The 18378-nt window shown below is 40.0% G+C and overlaps 1 protein-coding gene across 2 annotated transcripts in view; it reads left to right on the top strand.

Moving 5' to 3' along the window:
• The window catches only part of asic1b (acid-sensing (proton-gated) ion channel 1b), a 137665-nt gene extending 125519 nt beyond the window's left edge, over window positions 1-12146 (top strand). For both annotated transcript variants that reach the window (XM_029502026.1, XM_029502025.1), the window contains 8 exons: window positions 202-329; window positions 5210-5360; window positions 6246-6302; window positions 6757-6910; window positions 9507-9598; window positions 9873-9952; window positions 10601-10702; window positions 11457-12146. In XM_029502026.1, the coding sequence (XP_029357886.1) occupies window positions 202-329; window positions 5210-5360; window positions 6246-6302; window positions 6757-6910; window positions 9507-9598; window positions 9873-9952; window positions 10601-10702; window positions 11457-11552 (860 nt within the window). In that variant the 3' untranslated portion in view covers window positions 11553-12146. The remainder of the gene's footprint in view (window positions 1-201; window positions 330-5209; window positions 5361-6245; window positions 6303-6756; window positions 6911-9506; window positions 9599-9872; window positions 9953-10600; window positions 10703-11456) is intronic.
• Window positions 12147-18378: the final 6232 nt, after the last annotated feature.

Here is an 18378-nt window from a genome sequence, read left to right as displayed (position 1 = left end):
CACAGTGTGTTTTTCGTCTCTGCCCAAGGAACAGTTCTTTCCAGCTCGCAGTTTTGTTTGTTTTGCTTTTTGAGTCCACCTCTGCGAAGCTGTGTCTCAATTTGATTAGTAACAACTGCTGCTGGTTAGATTAGACAAGCCCATGTGTGAATACAAATCATCATCCCCGCTGTAAATGTCGTAACCTCTTCTTGTCAACAGACGAGACTTCATTCGAAGCGGGAATCAAAGTTCAGATCCACACCCAGGAAGAGCCACCGTTCATAGACCAGCTGGGCTTTGGCGTGGCGCCCGGGTTCCAGACCTTTGTGTCCTGTCAGGAGCAACGGGTATGTCTTGGGAAAGATAACAAAAATGAAATACAGACAACACAAGACATCTTGTTAAGAAGAGTGTGCAAATTAATATTTGACTTTGTGATTTGAAAACAGGCCATTTCAACTTTAGTACTGGTCAAGATAGATTTCTATAGATTTTTGAAAAAATGTTTCAAACTCAAGAACGAGAACTATATGCAGAAGAGTTATGCATGAGTGTGGCAAAAGTGAGGTGCAATCAAATGTTGAAGGTAAACGTGAGCTTTAAAAGTGAATTGGGGTAGAAAGGGAGTCATTGACGTAGGAAGGTGAATTCAAACAGCAGGGCTGTTTAAGAGTTTGTGAGCCTTGACAGAAAAATTCACAACTGGGGTCTGCTGCAGGGATACATGGAACCAAACGCTCACAAATGCCCACTGGATCTTAGAGAGGGTAAAATAAGTCAAACATGGATCGGCTTTAAATTCTAATGTTTTAAATAATCCACACAACAGGTGTTATGTTATTTGGCTCTCAGCCAGGCCTTTACATCACTGTCTGCTTAGCAGGTCTTGCACCTGGCAGTGTAAACATCCACCTCAACAGCAATGCAGCCGGTCTCTCCTGTTAGTGTCACCTACGCACAGACAGCTAAAATCTATATCAGGCTGGCTAGTATGAATAATATTATTTTTTCATCGTCCAAGCTAAACTTTTTGTTTTGTTTTAGTGCCAGATGCTAATCACAGTATATTGTGCAAAACCTTGAGTTGACCACATATTTGTCTGGTCTGAGCGTACTGTGCCTCACCTGATGAACTGGTCTCGCAATCGATCATCTATCCTGGGATTTGGGGCTTTCAACTCCCTGCATGACCCATTTGGCCGTGCCAGGACTGATCAAAGGCTGTCCAAGCAGCACTCACGCTTAACTGCTCACTCCCCTTCATGCACAGCCATTTCCAGGATCTTTGTGCTGGCTCTTTGGCTCTGCTGAGGGCACTGCCCTTGTCTGCTCCCGTCTCTCTCCCAGTAGAGAGACAGAGAGCTTCACTAAACTTTCTTGACCAAGTAAGTATTTTACTGATTTGAAATTTAGACTGTGAACACAAGCTATTCCGTTTCAGAGCCTATCCAAAAGTCTCATTGTCCCTTCAACAAAGTCTCTGTGTAATATTAATGGTAATGTGAAAGGTGGTGAACCTAACCCTAACCCTTCTACACAGTCAAATTTGAACTGATCTGATTTGGTAATTTCTGTACTTAGTGCTATTTCAAATTCCCTCTTTTCATCAAATACGAATACTTCCACACTAATCGCTGTACATTTACTTAATCCATGAGAAGAAAAACTTTTTCAGGTATTTTCTGTGTTATTAGTTCAATCTTCTCAGGCACTGCATTTTAGAGCCAATGAGAATGAACATAAAAACAGACCTGACTTTATAAAATGTCATGCAGTGTTAAAGATTGGATAGGTTGCTTTCAAATCGTAGAAAAGTAGTGTGTGATTGTGCCATCAAATCTCTGAGTCCTTCACGTCTCCATCAGAGACATTTCCCATTTAAACCTCTCAGATAGTTTTAATTTAAATTACTTTCTTAAGATCCAAAATGGTCAAAAGTATAATTAAATTTTCACAAAAAACAAGATCACAGAAAAGACAAAAATGGAATTTATCAGAGCTTTTTTCCTTTTTCCTTTTTTCCTACCTCGTTAATCATCTCACTGCTCCCCAGATTTATCTTGTTAGTATTTTGGAGGCCAAATCCCAGAACGGAAGGAGGGAGCCACTGAACTCAACCGTATAACAAGCTGCAAGAGTCAGATGCTATTTACACATTATTGCATCAGTATTTATACCCCACATTAACATATGAGGATGTATTAATTGCAGGGAACCGTTATCTGCTGATCTACAACAACTATTTTTATAGTTTAAGTGCATTTTGCTGATATCATACTTGTTCTTCAAGAAGAAAGAATTAACATTCTTTATTCTTTTTTTGGTTCTGTTGCATTAGCAGATGATTTGAAAACTTCTTCCCACACTAAAAATAAAGTTTACTGGATCTGAACGTCAATCATAATTCCCTGTTTATGTGCTTCAGTGGATGAGCCAACCATTAGCATAGCATGCTTGTTTCTGGCACCCTGTTACCTTGTTCAAGGCTTAGGTTGGACCCCAGGGAGCTGAAATGAGGCATTCCACATGGTAAGCACTGCAAAGTCAGCAGTATGCTGTGATTTGAAGGGCAAATTTTACCCTTCTTTCGCACAAGAAAAACTAATTTTGGCTGGGGAATCAATCCTGCGCACATAAAAGGTAAAATGTCTGGCACAGATCCATCAGTAACCTGACAGTTGAAAGGACAACTTCTTTTTATTCTTTTCCTGTGATGAAGCTTGAAAAAAAAAGCTTTCATAAATAGTAGTTCAACACTGAGCGCTAAACCTGCAGTCCCATAGTACAGTTGAAGATACAGTTCCAGTCTGAAACCTCGGTGGCCAAACATCGTTAATAAACGCAGCTTGTAGAAGCATCTTTCTCAGTGAAATGAAGGATGTGTTAGTTATTCCTCTGAACTGTGAATAATTCTCCAGAGTGAGATTGCAAGCGAGCGGCTAGACAAATCATATACCCTGGCACCTCATACGATACAGAACCATGCATAATGAATGGGAGAGGAAAAGGGAAGAATTTGGGGAGAGATCTCAGTCCTTCCACGTCCACACAACTGCTGAGTGCCTTCCAGTGTCGGCAGGCTGCAGCAGGATTTTGCATGCTGCCAATGTCGCGTCTGCAGGAGACTGTTGCTCTTTGTTTTTCTGTCTTTCTCACTAGGTCCTTTACTTTTCCCGTCTCCAACAGTCATTACAATCCCTCTAATACAATTACTCTCGCTTTAATATGATTCTCCCCCCTCTATTATGCTTCCTCTTTCTTTCTGTATTTATTCATTTATTTCATTGGCTTTCAGGCTCAATCCTCATTAATCTAATGCAGTGTGCTCACATCCATTCAGCTCCCTGCTCCCTCCTCTCCCAGTTTTCTCATGATGTACAACTGTTGGTAGATTTTTCAGCTGGCCAAACCATCACTCACCCTGATCCCGCAAAAAAGAAATCTGCTATCTCCTACCTTTACTTAATGCTTTGAGTAAAAACTTCCAAATGTTTCTTCTTCCAGCCTTACCTCACCCTCATCTTTCTTCACCTTGCTTACTTACTTTTTTCTACCTTTTACCCTTTTGCTTGCGCTGCCTCACTCAGTTATTCAAGGGGGAATTGAGGTCACAATCTTAGCATGATTTGTTTTCTTCCTCATGGTCGTTAAACAGCCAACAGTGCACTATAACATCCTTATATCTTTCACACCAGATTCGCTTTTGTCCTGCCAGAGTTGAGCTTTAACACGAGCTTAACCGGGGAAAAGTAATGTTGCCATAAAGTATTTTCACACGGCAAAGTAGAGCTTCTGAAAAGTGCAGAGAAATTCTAAGTAGCAAATCTCTGAGGATGATGTGAAATGGCTCCTCCAGAAGGTCTAACCCATGTGATGAGGTGAATAAACGCACAAGTACTTAATGATTACCACATTTTGCTCTGATTACTCTGATGGCTTGTATGCTCTGTTTGACTTTGGGATACATCCTACATGAAAATCATCAAAGGAATCATTTTAAACTCCAGATTAGAGTTGAGCTCTCAGGTTTCTCTGAGTGCCCCATACTGTATAGCTGCATGTGTGTCTGTTGTATATACCTGTTGACTGTCGTCTTGAGATATTAGTAAGCGAATCCAGTACACGACACAGGCGGCTGACTCTTGCACTCCAGTACAAATTTTAAATTGAAGGTTCCTAAATCACACCAGTGGCCTTTAATTTATTGCTATGTGAGCACTCAGCAAGGCACCACTGGAACTGATGAGACAGAAACATACTGGCTGTTTTATAGATTTCTACTCTATTTTTAATATAGCAAAGTGCAAGCCCTCGTCTTCTTTTTTGAAATAAGGGCAGCTGAAATTTAATTAAACAATGCTACTATTTTTAATATAATATGCAAACTGGAAAATGTGGTCTATGGGGATAATTTTCAGTTTGCCTTTATTGTTAAATTATCAACCCTCATTTTTGCAGTTTCACTGAGGTTTGGTTCCAAGTAGGTGTATATATATTTTAGTAATCAGAGTAAATTATGAAAATAAAGTGCAAAAATGAAAAACATATAAAATGCATTTGAAATTAGCACATACTATACTATACAACACTAGTTTGTTGATTTATGCAAATGAGTGTATTTATGTAAATTAGACGAGCAGCACAAAAAATTGAATTAAAAGACCAGATGAGGCTGAGGACAGACGAAGGTCAGAGTTTACATCGGAAGGCCTGAGGGAAGACGTTAGTTCTGCATCCTCCTCTGCTGGACTATTAGCCACAGAAATATGCATATTACAACATTTGGGGCGACATAAGCGATAGAAAATGCCTATTTGAGATACAAAGAACAAGGAAGATGGAGCCGTGTTTTTCCCCGCAGCAAAGCCGTTCAGTGTGAAACTCTTACAACATCATAGCTCTACAACACAGCGTACACTATTCAGTAAGAAGAGTGGGCAGCACAATGAAAGCAGAAAGAAAGAGGAGGAATTGGAGAGGCGTAGGAGCAAAGCTCCTGCAATAGGCACAACTGTAAACATGAATTCACCATGGGGATTCAGACTCTGTGCCAAATACATAAAATACGTAATGACTTCTCAAATAGACAAATTAACTTTAACTTTATTGTCGTGTTGACAGAAAGTGCAAGGTCAAATGGATCAAGACAAAATGTGCCACATTCAGCATCCTGCTGTATTACTCAAGTGGTTCTGCACCGTTGCTTCTCTCTCTCACTCCCTCTCAGCTGACGTACCTCCCTCCACCATGGGGGGACTGCAAGGCCACGCCGATGGACTCAGATTTCTTCAACACTTACAGCATCACGGCTTGTCGGATTGACTGCGAGACACGATACCTGGTGGAGAATTGTAATTGCAGGATGGTCCATATGCCAGGTAGGGATAAGAGAAATTGGTCACACACACACACACACATACATATATATATATATATATATACACTCTTTTTTCCCCGGTATTTCTTTATAATCTAATTATTATTATAATTAAATAGTCGAACTCACTATAGTGTCTCTTGTGGCTGGATGTTCTTTAATTTCATTTGAAAATTGTGACAAAAACAACTGCTAAGCTTTTTTGCCAGCGACCACAGATAATCAAATACTTTCACACTCCGGTGAATTGGAAAACTCAACTATTCTCACTTTGTGTTTGTGCAGTGATTACAGCTGGCATTTGCTGTCTACCTCCTGCATTTAATCACTGTGTAGTATCTGAGACAGCAAATTGAAAAGAAGTTTGGCTCAGATCTGGGATCTGGCCTTGGTTAACCCTCTCTCTCCTGAGAATCAGACTAATGTGTGTCTCTGTGTTAATCTGGGTTAGCTACTATGTTAAAGTGATTGTAGGGTTGATTGATGTAATCCTACAGAGAACTGTTAAACTCTTCTGCACCGTGAATTCTGCTCTGCTCATGTTTGTCTCCTCTATCTCCCCTGTCAGTAGAATTATTTTGAATAGAATGAGCCAAAATGGAGAGAATAATTGCAGCTCAGACATAATTTCCTCAAAATCTAGGACATGTCTTTCCCTGCATTGTCCTGAAAGATGGGGGAGGAAACAGGCACTGATGATAAAAAGCCAAATTACGATAAGATTGAAGAAAGCAATTCTGAGTTCGCAACCAATATCCAGACAGAGTAACACACAGTATATGTAAGGACAAAATGAATACTAAGCTCAAGTCTCATCATCCTTTGTATGTATTTGAAACGCTCTCTTCTTTCCTGTGGACATTGTCTTTCTTCTGCCTGTCCTTAGGAGATGCCCCATATTGCACCCCGGAGCAATACAAAGAGTGTGCAGATCCTGCCTTGGGTAAGGAGATAACCCAGCACGCTGCCTGTGCCTTGTGTGTTATACACATTTCACTGTGTATGTCGCACTGTTTGAAGACCGTGATCCAAGATGATAACAGATAATAGTGTTCCCTCAGCTTGATGGCAGCCATTCTCAAATAGCAAACCTCAGGCTTGGCGCTGAGGCTCTCCTATTCACACTCCCCTGTCTCTCCATCGACTGATATCATTCATGTGTGTTGCTTGTTTTCTTATTGACTTGTAATCTCTTGCTCTTTCATGACACAGCCTCACATGTTTGCCTGTGGCTGCTGCCGCAGCATGTCTCTTCCATCCTTTGTGTCTCCGGGTGCCTCTCCTCATGGCATCTTTTAAAAAGTTTACTTTAACGCATTTCACTCTGCTGGCATATTGTTTGTCATCATGGGGTGACAATGAGCCTATCTGTCCATATGTCTCCTTCATTTTTCAAGACTTCCTTGTCGAGAGAGATAATGACTACTGTGTGTGCGAGACACCGTGCAACTTGACACGCTACGGCAAAGAGATGTCCTTTGTCAAGATACCCAGCAAAGCATCGGCCAAGTATCTTGCTAAGAAATTCAACAAGACAGAGCAGTACATAGCGTGAGTCCTGTTTTGGTTTGTTATCCTATGTTCCTTTTTAAGAGATGTCCAAATAATTGACAGTTATTAGGAAGATGTGAAGAAATGTTTTGTCTGATGTAATCGAGAACATTCATTGCCTTTATCATCAACTTGGATTTTTTGGGTTTTTATTTTTTTGTGTTACTTTCAATTTGCCACATTTATCAGGTACACCTGGCTGGAAATTGTGCAGGCCTACAGTAGATTCTAATTTTATGAAGGTTATAATATTAAGTTTTTTATTGAAGTGATGATTCAGCTTTACTGTAGTTTTAGAGGATGTGGCTCATAGTTTGGTTGGACTCAATTTCATTATACAAAGATGTATAATACATGGACCTCACAAAAACATCACTCCGTAACTCAAGATTTCATACACTAACTATGACACCGCTTACAACAAATGAATACTGTGATAAATGTGAGGAAGTAATAACATTTTACATCCAAACGATCGTGTGTCGTATTAATCAAGAAAAACACTGCAGGCCATTGTTCAACGCTGTAGCTGAAAACTGAGGTTACAGTTTTTCCTGCAGCTAGGCTGGTTAGAAGAGGTGTACAAGAGCAAGGAGGCAATTTGAGAAATTCTTAAAAAAATAATAATAATTTTTTATTTAATTTCACCAAAACAGGTCCAATTGCTGCCCAATACACCACTCTGGTATTTTATAATCATACACCCAACAGAGCTTGTCAGAAGCGTTGACATTTTATCAAAAGCACAGCCCTAAAATCACCATATAATTAAGGGGCAAAATTTGAAATGGACTGCATGTTGTTTTCAGGTTTGAAGAATGTATAACAGCAGTGAATATACTGTGAAAGCTGGAGCAAATGTTTCTGCTTTTATGCTGGATTTCTTCCACACAGTGCTGCCAAATTCAAATGTAGCTTGTGGCCCTGATTGTGAAGAACTGAGATTAAAACATGGTGTCAAAGCGCTAAGATACAGAAACACAATTGAAGCTGCATTGTACAATATTTCTTGATACAAGGTCGCAAAATCCATGTCTTTTAAAATTTTTTTTATCAAAGTCATTAATGTTGAATAATAGAACTGAAGTCTTTCAAGACTGATTTCACTCAAAGGTTGCCCAATGACTGCTATAACTCAGTTTCTCAAACCTGCATTTTCACATTTAGACTTGGAAAAATAAAAGATGTGCTTCCATTCAGAGCTTAACTTGATTAATCAGCCAAGTATTGAGTGTTTCTTTGCCAAATGTGCAGAAAAGATCAAAAGTAGTTCAAGGAAATGAGGAGAGGGTACAATAACTGTTGAATCTTTGATCCATCGTTCCCAGCAGAGCCATTGAAGACAAGATATACGCCATTTGTAGACACTACAAAAAAAACCTTTCACTTCTCCCTTCTGGAATTTTCCTTTAACTCCCCGTAGATAGCTGTAAGTCCATCCAGTACGTTTTTAGGCTGACCATATTTCCATATGAAACTCCAAACTGAAATCTTAAGACAGCAAAATGCTGTCCGCATCTCCATGGTCTGTAGATTGTAGCTCTGATCAGATGTATTGGAGGTTACTTACTCACAATAAGCACTCCCGACAGCGAGGAAGCATCATTCACGCTGCGAGATGGCACCACACACAGATGGCACCGCCTACAAATCAGGAGAGAACACGCGGGAATGTCAACACCAACGAGCCATGAGCTACTTCAGTGATTCAAATCCAGGGCCACTCGTACCCCAGAGTGTCACTATGTGCTGCCAGGCACTAAAGAGACAGGCTGCTGACGAGCTCAACTGATTAACTACTATAAAAAATACTGATTAAAAAATGATAAAAAAAAAATGTTAATTAAAATCTAGTTAACAGGCTGCAGAGATAATTACTTTAAAGCGCTTGGTAAAATTGATAGATACTTAAAATAGTTTGGTAAATTAAGTAACGGCTCAACAGTTGAAACAGCTAAAAGTATCAAAATAATTGACACCTATCTTTCACTTTGGTAAAATGATGGATACATAGAGCTTCATTCCTCCATTATCAGCTGCTTTTGCATCTAGTTGTTACTGCTTTGGGTTTGTTTTGTTTTTTTTAAGACTGACTGGTCGTCAGTTGTCTTGACTTAAAGTTAAGTAATAGAACAGCACAACAGGCACAGAGAAAAGAAACTGCAAAGTCGACTGGTGGTTTTGATCTCAACTCCATTGGGATATGAAGTCTGATTCAGCCCACAGGGAGGATATTGAAGATTGAAAATAATAGTCTGCTCTGTCCTGGGCCTTTATTCTAATCCCCTTTCTTTTTCTCTTTGCTAAAACCAAGCAGTTCATACATTAAGTGGTGCTAAATCAAACAGCTGTCATCATTTCTCTTGTACTCCTCAATGATCAGGCCCACCTTGGGGAAATTAGTCAGAAAAGACAGGTTATTTGCTTAACTTGATGCATTTTTTCTGTTATCTGCAGCAAGTAGCAGACTCACCAGTCATCTTTCTCCGCCTGAGGACTCTGATTTAAAAAATAAAATAAAATAAAATAAATAAAATCTATACAATACAGAAAGAGACATTTGATTTTGTGACTGTGCTTCCTTCTCTGTTTGCAGTGATAACATTCTGGTTCTGGATATCTACTTTGAAGCGCTGAACTACGAGACCATTGAACAAAAGAAAGCTTACGAATTGGCAGGCCTTCTGGGTGAGGAAATGTCTGTCAAGTGTTTTCTTGAGAAGAGATAATATGCACTATGCAAAATGACAGATGCATTTTATTGAAAGTGACAGTAATCCAAGTGCTTGCATTTTTATAGTATGTGTTCAGGTCCCAGAAGACAAATATCTCTTAACATTTCCCACCTTTAAGATGAAAACTGTGTTCCCAAGATGACCTCTTTTCCAGACGAACACACTGCAGTTTTCTCTATATGTGTTATGTATGAGGGTAAAATTTTTCACTTTGCCTGTTTCTCCAGGTGATATTGGAGGTCAGATGGGCCTTTTCATTGGAGCCAGCATCCTCACCATTCTTGAACTCTTTGACTATCTATATGAGGTAAAATATCTTCCCATCCTCTGGAGTCTCTCTCTTGGATCAAACATGCTGTGCAGAGTGTTTCATATGGAAATTACTGCTGCTCCTGTATTATGGAATTACTCGCTCACAAAATCGAGTCTTTCACACAATTTTGCCATCTGCATAAGGATGTGTTTTAGTGACCATGACGAGCGCTCTGTCCCTCAAAACCCTGCAGCCCATCTCTATATACGCCACGCACAGACACACACGCGCGCACACAGCAGCAGCAACAGTGAAGAAGCTGACATTTTAGATGTATTATGTTTTAGATTAGTCAGGATGTTTCTGTCCGTTCTCATTAGAGTATCTCTAGGTTGCATAGCTTTTTTTTTTCTTGTGTCCTTGATTAAGATTATGAACGTGTGCTCATGTGCAGAATCACCCCCATATATATATATATATATATATATATATATATATATAGAGAGAGAGAGAGAGAGAGAGAGAGAGAGAGAGAGCCTCATTCTCCCTCTCCCTTCTAATTGCCATGTTTGTAGGCATGAGCTATGGAAGACACAACTAAGAGGAGAGCATTTGAATGCACTGGAGGCACAGAAAATAAAAGATTGAACAATGTGTTTTGATCGTGAAAGGTTAGTAATGGATGTCCTTGTCTATTTTCAGGTGATCAAGTACAAGCTGTGCCGATGCATGAAGAAGAAACACAAAGGCCGCAACAACAATGACCGAGGAGCTGTGCTGAGCCTGGATGATGTGAAACGCCATGTCAGTAGGCTGCTGCTAAGTACTTTTACTTCTTCAGACTGCATCACTTTGACAGAAGCACTCTCTCTTCTTTAATCTTCACTGGTTTCAACAGCCATCAGTGTGAAGGAGGGGGAGCAAAGGAAAGAGTGAGGAGATAGAGGTGGAGGATGGATAGAGGAGGAAAAGGCTTGAGAGACACGAAAGGAAGCAAGAAAAAAGGAGATTGGGATGTGAGGGGGAGAAATTTGAGAGGGAGGAGTAGGAGAGCGGAAAGTGGCTTGAATTTAATCAAAGCTTGGGGACAGGACCAGCAGGGACAGGCCAGAATTAGAGCTTCTGATAGTGTGACAGCTAACTTAAGTGTAAATGAAGCCAGTTCACTATAATTGTAAGTCAGACTCTGGGAAGAGAAACAGGAAAAGATGTCCTCCTCTGATTTGGTCTCATGCCTTACTTGGTTGTCTTGACATTCCATCCACCGCCGTTATTTTCATTATTCTTCACAGTATTTCCTATTAATCTCTTTCCACTTCTCCTCCTGGCATGATTTTTTTCTTCGTGTATTTTACAAATTTAGGATTTTTTTCAAATTTATTTTATTCTAGATGTGACAACTCCAACTCTTGGTATATTTGCCTTTCCTCTATCTGTTAGCTTCCTTTTCAACTGATCATTTCTCTCGCCTGTCGCCTCTGTACTTCATCTTACCAGCTTTTTTTCTTTTTTTTGCCTTCTCTCTCTCTCTCTCTCTCTCTCTTTGTTTTGCTGTCAGGCTCCTTGTGAGAACCTGCGTACACCATCAACATATCCTGGCAACATGCTACCTCATCACCCAGGCCAGGGTAACTTTGAAGATTTCACTTGCTGAACAGACCCGGGTGAAGCATCAAAGTGTGCGTTATGCAACCAAAGCCAACCATACAACGAGAACTATTCAACACGAGGAGTGTGAGGAACTGATACTAAGTTTAACTGAGACACTTTTTTTCATAGGAACAGAAGACAAATCAAAAACGACAAAGAACTTTCACCTGAGGCCAAGTGGAGAGGAAATCCCAAATATAAATATCTGATCATTTACCGGAGAACAATCCTCTAAACTCTTCCATTTCCTCTGGAATACTGCCGCAAAGGATTCTCATGGAGAAACCTTGCCAACATGGACCTCTCTTTCAAAAGACAAGAAAGGAAAAAAAAAGTAAAACGAAATAAGAGAGAATGTACAGCTATGTCACCATAAACAGGTGACCAAAAAAAGACGAGCCCCCATGCCTTTATATAACACAGCAAAACACAACAGTTTCACACATCGGCCTGTTAGTGGGACAAATATCCATGCCGCTTACTCCACTGTACACGCAGCAACATCTGTAACTGTTGCAGCAATCCGTAACATCACAGCTGGATTATGTGTAGTTTGTATGAGAATGTATCTATGTTCACAGTGAGTGTCGTCGAGTGCGTGGGGAAATCTTCAAGGGGTGGGTTGTGCAGTTCTGCAGTGGGAGTGGTCTACCATTTGAGATGTACCAGTGATGGTTTCAGGTCTCATCAAGTAAATGCATGCTTGTATATGTCCAGTGCATGTTATTCATTTCATTTATAATTTTTTTCATTTATATATAGATATATATATAGATATTATAATTGCCAAGTTTGCCTCAGTGATATACAGGAAAAGCAAGAAGATACAGCCCATATATTGCTGTGTATCTGTGAGGCTAAGCAGTGTGTGTGTGTGTGTGTGTGTGTGTGTGTGTGCGTGTGTGTGCGTGCGTGTGTGTTTCAGCTCACACTAGTTCACAAATGCGAACAGCAGTGCTCGATCAGTACTTGAGTATGTATGACTGATTGTTGAGGTTTCAAATGGATGAGCTTCACCTAATTTAATTTCTCCTCTGTTCGGGTCTTTCTTCCCATTTCCACACGTGCCAGATGAGTTGAGGAGTTTTTCATTCAACTTCATTTACTTGTATCTCGACTCTGGGATGAGGCGAACTTAATTCAGTTTTTCTTTTCTTATTTTTCTGGGAGAGTTGATTACTGAAATCCTTGGAGTTGTGTGGGGCTGTTCAATTCTTTCTGTATCTGTGTTCTAGTTGCAAAAGTCTTATCAAAGCACAATACCACCAGTATGTAGAGGTGATGTAAAAGAAAATGTACTATTCTTCTTGATATATTGTCATTTATTAATAGCGTGTTGATCCAACTGTTTTTTCTTTCTGATAATCCTGTCTCCATCTTCGAGGTAATAGGCTATTCTATTCAGTTATCAAAGCATAAATAAAGTGTAAATACCATTTTTGGAAATTGTTACTCTTCTGAGGTTTTATTCCTATCAATGAGTTTCCTCTCTAAAGTCTTTGTTTCTCCTCTCAGCTGAACAGTTAAATTGGCAAAACATATCCACGTAATGTGCAAAAATACGTAGCTCTCAGAAAATCTGATTAAGGAATCTGAGCCTCATCTAAGACATTTTACTATCTCTGTTTTCTCCAATCAACATGTTATCTTTGTTGTTTTGCTTCATGCAACATCTTCTTGGAATTAAATCTGCATTTAGTGAAGGGTTTGGGGGCAAAAACTTGGTATTAAACCAGATATTGCTTATCTGCTTCAACCACTAATTTAGGCAACAGTTTAACAGCTGCAAGCGGCAACGCCGGCTTCTCAGAGTCGGGTTCTCTTGAAATGTAATAACAGTTTCAGCTGAATGACAAAAGGATGGATGGGAAATATTTTGCAAAGACGATACAAATGTTATCGAGATTGTCAGTCACCCAGTTGCCATGCGTTCTGGGCAGGCTTCTCTCTTGTGCTACTGTACATCTGGTGCCGCCAACTGCCCGACTTATATTAGAACGCAGATTGGTGATGCATGACTCAGAATATTACAGCGCAGTTATACAGCCTTAATCATGATGGGCCTAGAAAATCATGTTTGTTGTTCAGACGGCTGCACATCTGTCCACTGCCACCAACCACAAAAGTTTATTTTAGGATGAGAACTTTACTTTTTCCTAATAATTTTTTCATGATTTCTTTTTAGCGGGAAACCAAACTTCAACATTGTTTATCAAATGTGAGCGCACTGCATTCATTTTTCATTATTCAGAGGAGAAACCTCAGCTGGTAGTCTTGCATTAATATACAAGTGTTAAAGCTCCCAGGAACCAGTTCCAACATCTGATGAAGATTTTTATTTTTATTTTGATTGAATGTCTGAAACACGACTTTGAACCCTGATTTTATGTTGTACATGCCAAGAAGACAAATTAATCAAGAAATAAAAGATAATGCTGTTCATTTCCTGCTGGCATCTATGTCTTTGTCTTCGGCTGCGGGTCAGAATACAGCAGAGCTGCCTGCCATTGACAGAAACCCTGCAGAAGATGCTTGCTGCATCCTGATAAGGCTCCTCAGCTAAGAGGGCCGGGTTTTTTGAGAGGTAGCAATACCAGCAGGAGTTTAGACAAACTGGAAATGTTGATGTAGATTTTTTTTTTTTTTTATGTGGATGAGTGAGTTCCTGTAGTCTTGCCGCCTTAATTGCTTTCAGCAGATCCAGTAATTTGGGGAAAGCCCATCTCTTTGCACCAAATGAGGTGGCATCACTATATGCCCTCTATCACTCCTTGAGAAAAAGATCAGAGCTGTTTTCTCTCCTTGCTTTTACCTTGTTAGCTGACACACAGCCACTCCGGATACTATAAAAGTGATTGTCTTGTAATAGAATCTGGACCAAACTGCCCCTAAAAGACTTCCCCCTTAGCTAATCACTCCAGGCAGTTGGCTGTAATTTACGGGGGGTGTGGAGGAGAGACGTTTGTCATGAAGGGAACTTCTAAAGCTTGCTGTTATATTTTAATGAGAGTTGCTGGGCACGTGCCTTCAACCACATCTGTCAATTTAATCATGCTTTTGGTTGTCACTAAACAGACTCTGGATCTTTTTAAGCCAGAGCTAATTTCCTCCTAATCGTATTATCACATCTGATTATCGACATCAACAAGGATATTACACTCCTGTTGCACAACTCCTCCGAGTGGCAGACTGTTTTCAATCACTATATGAACACACACACACAACATTTACTCAATTTGGGGTAAATATAACACTAATGCGATACTGGTTGAATTTCACCAACACAAATGGGTTGTTTTGACCCAGTGTTACAGCACACTCAGGTTTTATCTCAAGACTGTCACAGACTATTACCAGTTGTACATTGTTTACACATATTATTTATTATTACCAACAAATAGTAAAATATACTTAAATCTGTTCAGTTGAGAAATTATATGACAGTAACTTTTGACATAGTGTCATGATAAATAGTAATTATTTGTATTTCTGCCCCACTGCATTATGGACTATTCATTTAAACTATTATCTATCAGTAAATGATGATGTCATATCAAAGAATGCATTAAGTGTCTGCAAGAATAAAAAATAGTTTGAATTTACACCAATTTTATCATCATCTATTGATCTGAAACGAATTAAAAACTGGCCATTATTTTTCATAAAAACTCTTTGTTATTTAACTATATTTTGATGCTCATACTTTTCTAATTTTACTCAAGTAACACATTTTTATTTGCTATTTAAATATTTTTATAATTTTGCTTAAATGATGCTACTTCCTCCACTGTGCCATGGTATTATAAAAAACACAAACACTGGGTAAAACCAAACTGAACCATTACTGACCCAAACACAGAAGAGATTATTAGTATGCTTTAGCCTAGTTCATATTGCTGGATCGGTACCACGCAGGAATAAATATTACAAGTGTTGCTGATGCTCCATCATGTCTCCGTGCTCTCTCCCCTGCCTGCATGTCAGATGAGTCATGTCAATGGTATCAATCTAACCTGTCGGATCTCTGAGTGCAATTAGGATGCTCAGTGTTTTGTCATAGATCAGACAGAAGCCTGGCTCCTCGGGGCTCCACTTCACAGCAGCTCGTTAGGAGAATTAATAATCATAGCAGCACTGAGTTCCTCCGCACTGGAACACATATCATATTTCAGACTTGGGTCCGCCTGATTTGTCCTTTCATTTGTTTACAGCATGAACCCTGACTCATTTGTTTAAAATGAGGCTGTCAGGAAGCCAGCAAAGGATAAGCTAATAGTCTATCATCTTACACACATGGTTGTAAAATCCTCTCTGGAGATTTTAAGCACAATGCAGCATATCAGATACTTTTGAGTCCTATAAATGAGGATTTGGCTGCACATCATTCCAAAAACATAATTTATTCCCCCTCCTCTCTCGCATACGCATGCAGAGGCACTCTCTGATCAAACACAAATGGGCTATGCAAATAGATGGGATGCCATGTTTTGTACTGTTGTAGCTCCATACTAATTGGGGGGAAGTGTAATGACATCAATGTTTGGAAAAAAGCAAGTGTTCTTTTGTAGCTGATTTACGGAGCCCCATTCGCTCCTTACTGAGCTTGTTGTTTACTTGCCAATTAAGAAACCACTTCAGAGGTTTGAAATCCCATCTTACTGTGTCTCTGTAGATGATAATATAACATAATGATGAAGATATTGATTCAAAGAAGGTCATGTAAAAAAGTTTCTCCTCAGAAACCATTCTGACACAGAGATGCAAGTGATTTACAAAGGGACTGATTTACTGAATTATAAAGTACTGCTCTGATGAGGGGAATGAAAATATTTTGATCTAGATTTACTTGAATGTAATCAATTTTGTGATAACTCTTTCCCATTGTGGACATTCAGCAGAACATGAGACTTGGAGTTCAAATTAGCCTTTGAGAAACTAAAAATGAAAAAAGAAAAAAAATATTGAAAAAAGCCAAAAATAGCCAAAGAATAATTCTTCTTTTAGCATTTTGGTTGTGTCTTTCCAATCTTTCAAAAAAAAAAAAAAAAAAAAGTTATATTATTTGCAGGCGTGAAGTTTACTTTAAATATGCCAATTTGGTTATTTCAATTGATTGCTTACATTCTGCAGGTTAAAATTCATTCACAAAAAGCATACTACACTTTCAGATGTGTGATTGGGTCATAAAGAGCTACTGCATCAGCAGAGCATAGTCTGGCCCTGACGAAGTCCTGACACAATATCATGGAGTCCCTCATGGATCAAATGAAGAGGCAGTAAAGATGGAGACTGAAAAATTTAGCAACTTCTCTGAGATACTTGGAACAACCAGCACAATGAAAAACTGGACACAGGGGCACAAAGGGAAGCTGGCACAAAATGCCAAATATTGATTTAAGTAGTTTTGACATTTTTTTTTAACCATTTTATCGTTTTTTTATACGCGACTCCACACTTTAGCTAGCTCAGCTTAAGCTAGTGTAGCTAGCTATAAAGCTAAGTCTCCTTTCACCTTAGCTTGGCTTGTTGACGCTGGTAACCATGGTAACTAGAAGTCCGGGCTAGTTGAACACGTGGACCGGCTTTATTCAGCTCTTTTGTTGTTTTAGCACAATATATCATGTGACACGAGTACCAACATGCATTTCAACACAGTTGCCCATTGCTGAGCCTATGTTGTGTTTGGAAACGCTCCAAAAATGAGCTGTTTGTCCGTCCTGTTGGGAAGTAAAGCACATTGTAGTGTAAAAGTGAGGCAGCATGTCTCTGTTAGCATAAGTCAGCATCAGTCCGGTGCTGTATTTTGATTTTTGAATGCTGAAAATGGCTCTGCGATGGACTGGCTGGGAGTGGCACCATCAGTACCTCCATCATCATCACCATCACCACCACCATCACCATCAGTACCTCCATCATCATCACCATCACCACCATCATCAACTCCACCATCATCACCACCACCACCATCAGTACCTCCATCATCATCACCATCACCACCACCATCACCATCAGTACCTCCATCATCATCACCATCACCACCATCATCAACTCCACCATCATCACCATCACCACCATCAGTACCTCCATCATCATCACCATCACCACCATCACCACCATCAGTACCTCCATCATCATCACCATCACCACCACCATCACCATCACCATCAGTACCTCCATCATCATCACCATCAGTAACTCCACCATCATCACCATCACCACCACCATCACCATCAGTACCTCCATCATCATCACCATCACCACCATCAGTACCTCCATCATCATCACCATCATCACCATCAGTAACTCCACCATCATCACCATCACCACCATCAGTACCTCCATCATCATCACCATCACCACTACCATCACCATCACCATCAGTACCTCCATCATCATCACCATCAGTACCTCCATCATCATCACCATCACCACCACCATCACCATCAGTAACTCCACCATCATCACCATCATCACCATCACCACCATCAGTACCTCCATCATCATCACCATCACCACCACCATCACCATCAGTACCTCCATCATCATCACCATCACCACTACCATCACCATCAGTAACTCCACCATCATCACCGTCACCACCATCAGTACCTCCATCATCATCACCATGACCATCACCGTCATCACCATCAGTACCTCCATCATCATCACCATCAGTACCTCCATCATCATCACCATCACCACCACCATCACCGTCATCACCATCAGTAACTCCACCATCATCACCATCACCACCATCACCACCATCAGTACCTCCACCATCATCGTCATCACCATCACCACCATCACCACCATCAGTACCTCCACCATCA

The sequence above is a fragment of the Echeneis naucrates genome, chromosome 5, assembly GCF_900963305.1.
Source record: "Echeneis naucrates chromosome 5, fEcheNa1.1, whole genome shotgun sequence".
In the NCBI taxonomy this organism is placed as follows: Eukaryota; Metazoa; Chordata; class Actinopteri; order Carangiformes; family Echeneidae; genus Echeneis; species Echeneis naucrates.
The sequence above is the reverse complement of the archived record's forward strand: the minus strand, read 5'-3'. Positions and strand labels throughout refer to the sequence as shown.